Below are 12,349 nucleotides of genomic sequence, written 5' to 3'. Positions count from 1 at the left end.
AGAGCTATTGTGGGCACCAGGCAGGCACATAGGCAAAGCTCATTATTTTTGTTTTGTTTGTTTTTCAAGACAGGGTTTCTTTGTGTAGCCCTGGCTGTCTCAGAACTCAGAGATCCGCCTGCCTCTGCCTCCTGAGTGCTGGGATTAAAGTGGTACACCACCACCACTGCCCAGTTTATTATTTTAAGAAGGTGTCTGTTCTTGCCAGGCATAGTGGTGGATACCTGTAGTCCCAGCATTTGAGGGGCAGAGGTAGGACAGTCACTCCGAGTTCAAGGCTAGCCAGGTCTACACAGTTAATTCTAAACCAGTCAAGGGTAGACAGGGATCTTTAAAAAAAAAAAAAAAAGTGATAGTTTATCCCATTCCAAACTTACCAGAAATTGAAGGTGGTGTTTGAAAGAAAATTTCTTCCTTGGCTGCAAGATGATTGGGGGAGGCAGAAGTGCTTGGATCATCTGGAGGACCTGTTCCTGAGACCTATGAGTTGTCTACCCCACAGAGAACCTGCAGAAAAAGGAATGTGCCGTCCCATGGCTGGTGTCTGGCTTCATACTGCCATCTTCTGGCCATAGTGTAGAATTGCGATGGCTGTGCAGTTACAAGCACTGTTCTTCCAGAGTAGCTTGGTCCTCAGCGCCCATATTAGGTGGCTTAGAACCGCCTGTAACTGCAGCTCCAGGAGCTGTGACACCTCTGGCCTCTAGGAGCACCCCAGCTCAGGACAGAAAATGATCCTGTAGCAGTGAGTAGCCAGTAGGAAAACCGTTGTGGCTTCCCAGCAGTGGTAGTGATCGTACGTTGGTGGAAGGGTGGAAAGAGAGAAGCTGAAAGTCGCCCACAGAAGGGGCCACCGTTGCTTCTGTTGCCCGCAGTGTGTCTCTACTTGTCACGGCTGTGGTGGGAAGGGAAGCTGACACCATGCTCTTGGCTCAGGCTTGTGGTTAGATAGGTTGGTGGTGCCAGGATGCTTCACTACCATGGTGAATGTTTGCCACCACGAGGATTCAAGCCCCTCTTGCTTGAACCTTCCCTCCACCCCAGACTTCACTGCCTTCCCAGACATAAGGCGCATGCCCAGCCATGGGAGGTAGGAGACCCGGGTTCTAATTTCACCTCCCTGAGTGGCTGGATATCTTCAGAGAAGGGAAGCATCATTCTGGCGAATGGTGGGGGCCGTCCTGTGTTGAATGACCTCTTAAGCTGGCATCTCAAAGGGTTTAATGAGGTAACAACCACTAGATTGGTCAGGTCCAGGCAGGGCATTGGTCGTACGTACCAGGAAAGGACAGTTTGTCCAGAGCCACTTCACAGATGGCGGGCATTAGAGAGGGGGTGTGAACTGCAGCTTCCTCAGGCCAGGTCAACACACCAGAGGTGGAGCAGTTGTCCCCAGCATTGAGCTTAAAGAGACAAAAGCAGGCATCTGGGGCGAGTGGAAAACTGCAGCTGAACGGAGGGCAATGTTGTTGAAGGGACAATGCGATGTGCAGGCACCGCACCTACCGCAGCTGCAGGGGCAATGCAATGCGCAGGCACCGTACCTACAGCAGCTGCAGGGGTGATGCATCTACCGCAGCTGCAGGGGTGATGCTCAGGCACCGCATCTGCTGCAGGTGGCCATGACAGGAGGATGCTCTTCCCACTTGCTGAACGAACTTCTTTCAGGTTGTCTGAGGGCAGCTCTGCAGTGCAGAGCAGAGAGGAAAGCAATGGAAAAGACAAATGATGGGACCAACATGAGCACCTTTCATGCCAACTCTGTAAGTGACCAGCAGGATCTCTGTGCAAGACTGTTCCAGCCATAGCAAGAGTTGGCCCCAAGTCTCCTGGTTTTTAGGACCCTCCCTCTCCCCCATGTCCTGGTTCTCCTTGGGAGGAGCCACACACTCTACCTGCAGGACCTTAGAAATTTCAACATTCAGAGCTGGCGGTGCCCCCGTGCTGTCTCTCCGGGCTGTGATCCAAGAACAGCAGCAAGCTTCGGGCTGCGGAAGACAGGTTCTCAGTCTATAGCTTCATCTGTGGGTCAAAGGCACAGGCCCCCAGGGATGTGGAAAGCCAGTATATCTGCATGGCTCACCCCCCACCGAGGTACATGCCGGCATTTGGAGCCCCATGTATAATGCCGCTTCCTCCCAGGCTCCTCATTGTGTTTGAATGTAACAGCACACATGTGTGATGTGTGTGTGTGTGTGTGGTCGCCCTGGAAGAAAGCCCCACGGACTGAGAGTGTAAGAACTGGACTTTCACCTGGCAGTGGCCACACAGAACAGACTACGCAGCCTCAGCCCCTGCTTCCATAAGTCATGCCCTAACCACCTGCCAGAGAAGTCACCGTGGGAAAGCTGTCGCTGCAAGGACAGAACCCAGGTCCTCTCCGGGTTCTCCTTGCCAAGAGACCAGGCCTGCTGGCTGATCCACTCCACACAGGTTTCTCGGAAGATGAGGAAGGGGAGGGAGCAGAAAGTCTAAGTTCCACATTGAGCCCTCCTAAGGTAGCCACATTGATCACGTGGAAGGGCAGAAACTGAGACCTGGGTCCTCGTTGAGATTCAATGTCCCCCTCATATACTACACAGGGGGTCCTCTGCCTCCCTCTCTCTCCTTCTCCTCCTCCTTCCTCTCAGTATGCCTGGCTTCATATTTAACTCTGCCTGGCCTTTTCTTCTACAGTAATCAGGTGAAGTGGTTTTGTTTTCAAGATAGGGTTTCTCAGCCGGGCGGTGGTGGCGCACTCCTTTAATCCCAGCACTTGGGAGGCAGAGGCAGGCGGATCTCTGTGAATTCGAGACCAGCCTGGTCTACAAGAGCTAGTTCCAGGACAGGCTCCAAAACCACAGAGAAGCCCTGTCTCGAAAAACAAAACAAAAAAGAAAAGATAGGGTTTCCCTGTGTATATCCCTGGCTGTCCTGGAACTCACACTGTAGACCAGGCTGGCTTTGAACTCAAAGATCCACCTGCCTCTGCCTCCAAAGTACTGTGCTACCACTATGTGTTTGCTGGGCCAGAACAGGCCTCTGGGCAGCTACCCGTCTAGTCTGTCCACTGCGTAATATGCCAGGAACTCTACGCAACTAACCAGTAAGGACAACCTGAAGAAACAGTCATTTGGACAAAAACAATTACTGTTTTTCTTGAGATCTGCAGAGCTGAAAAACATCTGTGACCAGTAATGAGGTCAGGTCTGCATACCTGGTCACTGACATCACCCATGAGAACGTGCCACCGGTCTCCAGTTACCTGTTTCTAGAAAATAATCCAATTCCAAGCAGCACTGTCCTCTGCCTGGTCATTTTGTGAGCAGCTAGCTCATCAATAAAATTCTTTGTCATGCACCACCTGTCCCTTGCCTGGTTGGCTTTTTCAGGGTCTAAGCAGAATTCGTCATGATGCTCATGTGGTCAGAGGGAGTCAGTTCTCTTCCACCACGTGGGTCCGATCAAAAACAGGTCATCAGGCATCTTAGTGAGCCCCGTCTGCCCTTTTAAAAAGCAAAGAAGCCCTCAAATGCACACAAGCATCTGGCTTTATAGTAAGTGGCATTCTCAATAGGATTTTTGTTTTTGTTTTTTGAGACAGGGTTTCTCTGTATAACAACTCTGGCTGTCCTGTAACTTGCTTTGTAGCCCAAGCTGTCCTCAAACTCATAGAGATCTGCCTGACTCTGCCTCCTGAGTGCTGGGATTAAAGGCGTGTGCCACCGCCACTCTCTTGGTGGGATTTTTTTCAGTGTCAAGGGAGCTCAATCAAATGGTTGTCATTTATTCCCTTGTCAGTACAACTGTTTTCTTTCTGAGCCCAGCCAGCTGAAGAAAACTCATACAGCCTGGCCAGCAGATACAGCCCAAGGCCAGCAGATGTCTTAGACCACAGAGGTCCCAGTCTCATCATTTGCTATGGGGAGAAGCATTTACTGAGTGCCAGCCACCCAGAGAACCTTGCTCTCAGAATGTCCTTCTCAGAGTTCACATGGCCACAGGAAAGTCCCTGGTAAGACAGTTGCTAAGCTGTCCCAGTTAGGTTGCTATGGCTGTAATAAACACTGTAACCAAAAGCAACCTGGGGAAGAAAACGTTTATTTGGCTTGCAGGTCACAGTCCATTCATCATCAGGGAAGCCAAGGCAGGAACCTAGAGGCAGGAACTGAAGCAGAGGTCAGAGATCAGTACCATGAGCTTGCCCAGCTTGCTTTCTTACATCATTCGGGATACTGCCCTGGGGACAGAAGTGGGGTGGGAGTGGCAGCACCCACAGTGGGATGGTCCCTCCCACATCAATCATCAATCAAGAAAATGCCTTACTGTCTTCCCTACAGGCTAGCAGGACAGAGGCATTTTCTCAGTTGAAGGACTTCCCCAGGTCCTAGCTTGTATAAAGTTGACAAACTGAGGTAATATCTAACTGCAGATCCCATTTCTAGGTCCTGCAAGTGCAGAAGGGCATTTCCCTTCACCCACTTTGCTTTGTATCTTTTGTTTCCAGATAGGGTTTCTCTCTGTAGCCCTGGATGTCCCGGACCTCAGAGATCTGCCTCTTCCTCCCAAGTACTGGGATTAAAAGTGTGTGCCACCATACCCAGCTTACTTTGCCTTGTTTTTAAATATTGACTATTGAAGTCATTTCCATTGTCCTCAATTCTCTGAACAACTGGTCTAACACAAGACTAATAACTTTAGGGCTAATTTCTTATTCTCCTGCTGTTGCAATCAGTATTAAATTACTGGTGCATAGCCATCATGTGGAGAAAGAACCATGGTGTGTGGACAGGCTGCAAATGCCATGAGACCCCGGAAAAAGGCAGACAAAGCAGGATTCCAGACTGCCAAAAGCATGTTTGTGGGTAGCAACAAGACCAGTGGACCCCCCCCCCCAATCTGTGCGAGCAGAAAGGAGCTTCTGGAGTGAGGACAAACACAATTTAAGCTAATGCCTGCTTTTCTCAAGCTAATATTAAAGATGTCAAGATGGTTCCTGGCACTGTTGGCACCAGGCGCAGGGTCTAAAGCTTCACATCATCCAATGGGGAACAAAGGGAGGACACCAGACCACAGTAGTTATGGCTATAGTCCGGTCACGGTGAATCCCTGCATGTTATAGTATGCTTAAAAGGACACAAGATGCATCTCTACTTCTAGTTGAAACACTCATCTATATCCCAATTCACAGGAAATCAACAGTCAGAAAAATTAGAAAATTTATATTAACTGTCAACTGGGCAGTGGTGGTGCATACCTTTAAGCCCAGCACTCAGGGAGGCAGAGGCAGGCAGATCTTTGTGAGTTTGAGGTCAGCCTGGTCTACAGAGTGAGTTCCGGGACAACCAAGACTGCCCAAAAAACCCTGTCTCAAAAAAAAAAAAGACTTAAATTAACTATCACTACAGAATTTTGTCATTTAAAAAAAAAAGACAGCCGGGCGGTGGTGGCGCACGCCTTTAATCCCAGCACTCGGGAGGCAGAGGTAGGCGGATCTCTGTGAGTTCGAGGCCAACCTGGTATAGAGAGCTAGTTCCAGGACAGGCTCCAAAGCCACAGAGAAACCCTGTCTCGAAAAACCAAAAAAAAAAAAAAAAAAAAAGAGACAGACGGAGCAGGTGACAACTCTCCTGCTCAGAGAGTAAAGGCGTTTGCAACCACGACTCACAGTCTGAGTTCAACTTCTAGGACCCCCACTGTAGGAGGAGGAAACCAACTTTCAAAAGTTGCCCTCTGACTTCCACACGTACACCATGGCAGGTCTGCCCCCAATCAATTAAAAACAGTAATTAAGATGGCTCAGCAGTTAAGAGCACTGGCTGCTCTTCCAGAGGACCAAGGTTCAATTCCCAGCACCCACATAGCAGCTTGCAACTGTAGCTCCAGAGATTCTGACACCCTCACACAGATACACATGAAGGCAAAACCACCAATGTATATAAAATAAAAATAAAGTATAAAAAAAAACTTTTAATGGGGCTGAGACGGTTCATGGATTAAGAGCACGCACCGCTGGGAAGAGGACATGAATTCACTGCCCAGTACCGATATCCACCTGTAAATCTACAACCATTGGTAACTACAGCTCCAGGGAGATCCCTGGGCTCAAGGCCACCCACAGTCGTGCATATGCTACCCCCTGTACACATAATTAAAATACTTTTAAAGCTTTTTTAAAATGAAAGACATCCTGGTCATGGCAGCTCTTGACTATAACCTCGGCATTCAGCAGGCTGAGGCAGGAGAATTCTTGTACCCACCAGTACGTTGGGCCACATGGTAAGTTCTGTCTCCAACACCCCTACCAAAACATCCTCAAACCAAATCAAAACAGAGGGAAAAAAATCCATGGACATCAACATGTAGAAGAATGAAAATAGACCCTTATCTATCACGATGCACAAAACTTAAATCCAAATGGATCAAAGACCTCAACATAAAGCCAGCCACATTGAACCTCATAGAAGAGAAAGTGGGAAGTATACTCGAATGCATTGACACAGGAGACCACTTCCTAAATATAACCCCAGTAGCACAGACACTGAGAGAAACAATTAACAAATGGGACCTCCTGAAACTGAAAAGCTTCTGTAAAGCAAAGAACACAGTCAACAAGACAAAATAACAGCCTACAAAATGGGAAAAGATCTTCACCAACCCCACATAAGACAGAGCTCTGATTTCCAAAATATACAAAGAACTCAAACTGGTCATCAAAAGAACACATAATCCAATAAAAAAATGGAGTACAGACCTAAATAGAAAACTCTCAACAGCAGAATCTAAAATGGCTGAAAGACACTTAAGGAAATGTTCGACATCCTTAGTCATCAGAGAAATGCAAATCAAAACAACTCTGAGATTCCGTCTTACAGCTGTAAGAATGGCCAAGATCAAAAACACTGATGACAACTTGTGCTGGAGAGGTTGTGGGGAAAAGGGAACACTCCTGCATTGCTGGTGGGAATGCAAGCTGGTACAACCCCTTTGGATGTCAGTGTAGCAATTTCTCAGAAAATTAGGAAACAACCTTCCTCAAGACCCAGCAATACCACTTTTGGGACATGTGCACAACTATGTTCATAGCAGCTTTGTTTGTCATAGCCAGAACCTGGAAACAACCTAAATGCCCTTTGACTGAAGAATTGGTAAGGAAAATGTGGTACATTTACACAATGGAGTACTACACAGCAGAAAAAAATGACATTTTGAATTTTGCAGGCAAATGGATGAAGCTAGAAAACATCATTTTAAGTGAGGTAACTCAGACCCAGAAAGACAATCATCAGAGGTACTTACTCATAAGTGGTTTTTAAACATAAAGCAAAGAAAACTAGCCTAAAAATCACAATCCCAGAGAACCTACACAACAATGAGGACCCTAAGAGAGACATACATGGATCTAATCTACATGGGAAGTAGAAAAAGACAAGATCTCCTGAGTAAATTGGGAGCATGGGAACCTTGGAAGAGGGGTTGAAGGGGAGGGGAGAGGCAGGGAGGGGAGCAGAGAAAAATGTATAGCTCAATAAATCAATACAATTATAGATAGATAGATAGATAGATAGATAGATAGATAATCTAGCCAGACAGTACAAACAAAGCGAAGCTGGTTTGTGAGTCATACAATGGAGGCACCCCGCAAGTGGCCCTGCTGTTAGTGACAAAACAAGGCAGCCACCTTCAGGTGCCTTGAAAAGGTCCTTTTGTGTTGGGCGGTGGTGGCGCACGCCTTTAATCCCAGCAGAGGCAGGCGGATCTCTGTGAGTTCGAGACCAGCCTGGTCTACAGAGCTAGTTCCAGGACAGGCTCCAAAACCACAGAGAAACCCTGTCTTGAAAAAAAAAAAAAGAAAGAAAGAAAAAAAAGAAAAGGTCCTTTTGTTTCAGCAAAAAAACGCTTTGGAAAGAAAGCAGAAGCCTTTTGTTTACCTTCATATCCTTTGACCAGGTGCTCACTGAGCTGAGCTCACCCAGAAATACAGACTCAAGCCCATCTCTCCTGGATTAGGGCTTTAAACTGATCATACTCAAAAATGTGCCTGACCCTTAAGTGCCTTCCCTTGTGAGTCATACAGAAGCCCTGAATAAATCCCCGCAGCTCCTTTGTTTGAGGAGGACGCTGTTCTTCATGCTCTCGGCTGTGTTCATTGCCACTGACTGATACACTGTGACAGTTTGTCCCAGAAGGCAGGCAGCCACTAAGCGACTAATGAATGGGTAGTGTATAGAGTGGGCACATGTTGGACAAAAGGATGATTCATGCCCTGGATGAAACCAAGCATGTTTTCAACACTGCTTAGAATGTGGGAGGTGTTCAAGGTCAGCCTGTCTGGATACCTCTAGGCAAGTCTGAGGTTGTTTCCTGAGGGGTGTATCTGAGGGGGCACCCACCCTGAATCCAGGCAGCACAATCCCATGAACTGAGTAAGAAGGGACAAAGGAGCAGAGAGTGTCTGCTCTGCTGGACTATAGACACACTGTAAGCAACTTCTTCACACTCCGCCACCATGATGCCATTATGAACTGTCTCCCCGTAGACCATTAGCCCAAATAAACTGTCCCTTGAGGTGCATTTTCAGATGTTTTGTTATATCAATGAAAAAAGTAACCAATAGAGTATACTTTTTATTTTATTTTAAACAATTATTATGTGCATAGTGTTCTGTCTGCATGTATGCCTGCAGGCCAGAAGAGGGCGCCTTACTGATAGTTGTGGGCCACCATGTGGTTGCTGGAAATTGAATTCAGGGCCTCTTGAACAGCCAGTGAGTCATCTCTCCAGCCCATTTTTTTTTTTTTATTTTTGAGACAGGTTTTTCTGTGTACTGTTTGGCTGTCCTGGAACTCACTCTGTGAAACAGGCTGGCCTTGAACTCAAACATCCACCTGCCTCTGCCTCCTGATTGCTGGGATTGAAAGCTTGTTCTACTACATCAACCAGCATAATTTTAAGATTTATTTTTTGTTTCACTATTTTTGAGACAAGGTTTCCTACACAGAATTAGCTCTCCTGGGATTTTCTCTGTAGACCAGGCTGGTCTTGAACTCAGAGAGATCCACCTGCCTCTGCTTCCTGAGTGCTGGGATTAAAGGTGTGTGACACTATGTCCAGTAGGTTAGAGGTTTTTATTCTATATATGTGTGCCTTTGCCTACATGCATGTCTGTGTACCACATGCATGTAGTGCCCACAGGGGTCAGAAGAGGGCATTGGGTCAGATTCTCTGAAACTACAGACTGAAGATAGACCATTGTGAGCCACTCTATGGGTGTTGGGAATCGAACCTAGACTGTCTGCAGGAGCGTAAGTGTTGAGTCATCTCTCCAACCTGCAGGGTAAAACTTTACACCGTGTGTGTGTGTGTGTGTGTGTGTGTGTGTCTGTGTGTGTGTGTGTGTGTGTGTGTGTGTCAATAGGGATCGAATCCAGGGTTTGGGGCATGCTAGGCAAGCACTTTACCATATCCCCAGCCTAGTTCCAGAACTTTCCACTTAAGATTTTCAGACTGTTTACCATGAAATAATAGATGCTAATAGGTAAAAGACAACTTCAGACCACGCTTCTATGGGGCAGGAGCAGGTCCAGATCGTCCCGAAGTGCCTTTAACACAAAGTTTATGCGATATAGAATGGCTTTTCCTGGAAATGTTACCGTACAGAATACACTAGTCAAGTCTGGGGCTGGGGAGTTGGCTCAATGAGTGCAGAGCTGCCATGAAATGAAGCAGGAGTTCAGATCCCCTGCAGTGTGTCCTTAACCCCCTTGCCGTGGGCTTCGCTGGCCAGCCAGCCTAGAGGAAAGGGTGAACTCCAAGTTCAATGAGATATCCGGTCTCAAAAAAAAAAAAATTGGAGGGGCTAGCAAAATGGCCCAGGAAGTAAAAACCTCTGGAACCCAAAAGGTAGAAGAGAACCTACTTCTGCAAGCTATCTTGATTTTCACATGTGCACTATAACATGCACACTACCCCCCCCCATAAATGTATTGTTTTTAAAGATGTAGAGCAAGAGAGGGAAACAGCCACACGGCTCTCTGGCCTCCCTGTGCACACTCACAGGCGAGGGTACTCAGATCTATAGCTTTAAACCATTTACTTATACTTTTTAAAGTGAGGACCATTTTTTAAAAGTTAATTTTATGGGTATGTGGTTTTTCATTTTTGAAATTGAAATGTGTGTTCTGAATGCATGTATGTGTACCAAGTGCCTGCCTTGTACCAGAGGAGCTTGGAGAGGATGTCGTGGTGTGGGAGGTCCTTCTGCATATGTGTTGCTTTTACTGGTTAATGAATAAAGAAGCTGTCTTGACCTGTGATAGGACAGAATGGAGCTAGGTGGGGAAGACCAAACTGAATGCTGGGAGGAAGGCGGCAGAGGCAGGAAATGCCATGTAGCCACCAGAGGAGAAAGACATGAGCTGCCAGTTGGAACCTTGCCAATAGGCCACGAGCATCATGGTAAAATATAAAATAATAAAACTGGGTTAGTTTAGGAGATAAGAGTGAGCTAGAAATATGCACAAGCTAATAGGGCAAGCAGTGATTTAATTAATACAGTTTCTGTGCAGTTATTTTGAGTCTGGGCAACCAGGAATGAACAAGAGGGTTCCTACAACAGTGTTGGATTGCCCAGAACTGGAGTTACAGGTGATCCAGAAGGCTGTGAACTGCAGGGCTAGGAACTAAAACCTCTGTAAGGTCAGCAAATGCTCTTAGCTGCTGAGCCATCCCTCCAGCCCCTCCCTATGCTATTTTAAATGTCACTAAATGGTTATTTGGTCAAAGAGCTTTAATAAAGGGATGGCATGGATTGATTCTCTATAATCTACAGCTTGAGAGAGGCGGAGCGGCGGCCAGACGCGGCGGAGCGACACCGCATACAGGAAGAGGCCTTCGGGGACCAGCGCAGCCGGCGGGGACAGGCGTGCAATAAGGAGAGCAGATCGCCCTACTACAATTGAATCAAAGAGGTAGGCCTTTGGTTGGCCAGGTCACTGGCACAAGGGGAGCCTGGTCCTGTCCTGAAGATCCTTCGGAGGGGTGAGAGGGTTCTTGGCCTGCAGCAGGAACCACGAAAGAGAGTGAGGGCATTTTGTAAGCGGAGCACTTGGCCAGCAGGGAAACCTGATCCGGTTTTTAAAGGACCCATTGGATAGGATCAATAGGAGGAGATGGGCAGGCGCCAAGGCAGGAATTCACCCAATAATCTGAAAAACAACATGAAAACACCAGAACCCAATGATCTTACAACAGAAGTATGTGAACAACCTAACACAGAAGAAGTGGAAAAAATCGACTTTATGAAGACAATAGAGTCCCTTAAACAACATGTAAAAAATGCCCTTATAGAAATGGATGAGAAGTATAACAAAAAGTTTGAAGAAATGAGTAAATACGTACATGATACCCTGGGAAACCAAGAAAAAACGATCAAACAGGTAATGGAAACAGTTCAAGAATTGAAAACTGAAATGAAGGCAAGGAAGAAAATACAAACTGAGGACCAGCTGGATATGGAAAATCTAGGCCAACGAGCAGAGTCTACAGAAACAAGCATAATCAATAGAATACAAGAGCTAGAAGAAAGAATCTCAGATGCTGAGGACACCATAGAGAAAATAAACGAACAGATCAAAGAAAACAGCAAAGCCAACAAATTCTCAACACAAAACATTCAGGAACTATGGGACACAATAAAAAAACCAAACCTAAGAATAATAGGAATAGAAGAAGGAGAAGAGCCACAGCTCAAAGGCCCAGAAAATATTTTCAACAAAATTATGGAAGAAAACTTTCCCAACTTAAAGAAAGATATTCATTTAAATATTCAAGAAGCATACAGAACACCAAACAGACTGGATCAAAGAAAAACATCTCCTCGCCATATAATAATCAAAACACAAAATATACAGGTTAAAGAAAGAATATTAAGAGCTGCAAAGGAAAAAGGGCAAGTAACTTATAAAGGTAAACCGATCAGACTTACACCTGACTTCTCTATGGAAACTATGAAAGCCAGAAGGTCCTGGATAGAGGTTCTGCAGAAGCTAAGAGACCATGGATGCAAACCCAAACTACTATACCCAGCCAAGCTATCGTTCATTATCAATGGAGAAAACAAGACATTCCAGGATAAGAACAAATTTAAACAATACGTAGCCACAAATCCAGCCCTACAGAAAGTAATAGAAGGAAAATCGCAACCCAAGGAATCCAACACTGCCAACACTGCCTACAATAACCCAGGCATCTAATGACCCTTCACGAGCACATCTCAAAGAAGGGAGACACACAATCTCTACTACCAAAAGCAATAAGAATAACCGGAGTAAACAACCACTGGTCATTAATATCACTTAATATTAATGGG

At 46.3% G+C, this 12,349-nt stretch overlaps 1 protein-coding gene across 1 annotated transcript in view; it reads right to left on the bottom strand.

The window, feature by feature from the left end:
• Fbxw12 (F-box and WD repeat domain containing 12) overlaps positions 1-12,349 on the bottom strand; it is a gene marked incomplete at its 5' end in the record, with an annotated part of 38,889 nt that overhangs the window by 2,158 nt on the left and 24,382 nt on the right. The window contains 3 exon segments of the mRNA XM_041677565.1: positions 1,280-1,403; positions 1,507-1,685; positions 1,748-1,988. Coding sequence (XP_041533499.1) covers positions 1,280-1,403; positions 1,507-1,685; positions 1,748-1,988 — 544 coding nt within the window.

This window comes from Microtus oregoni, unplaced genomic scaffold, assembly GCF_018167655.1.
Source record: "Microtus oregoni isolate MIOR12 unplaced genomic scaffold, Mior012 000028F_ref0000031, whole genome shotgun sequence".
Taxonomy (NCBI): domain Eukaryota; kingdom Metazoa; phylum Chordata; class Mammalia; order Rodentia; family Cricetidae; genus Microtus; species Microtus oregoni.
Note: the sequence above shows the minus strand (reverse complement) of the source record. Positions and strands in the feature narration are given on the sequence as shown.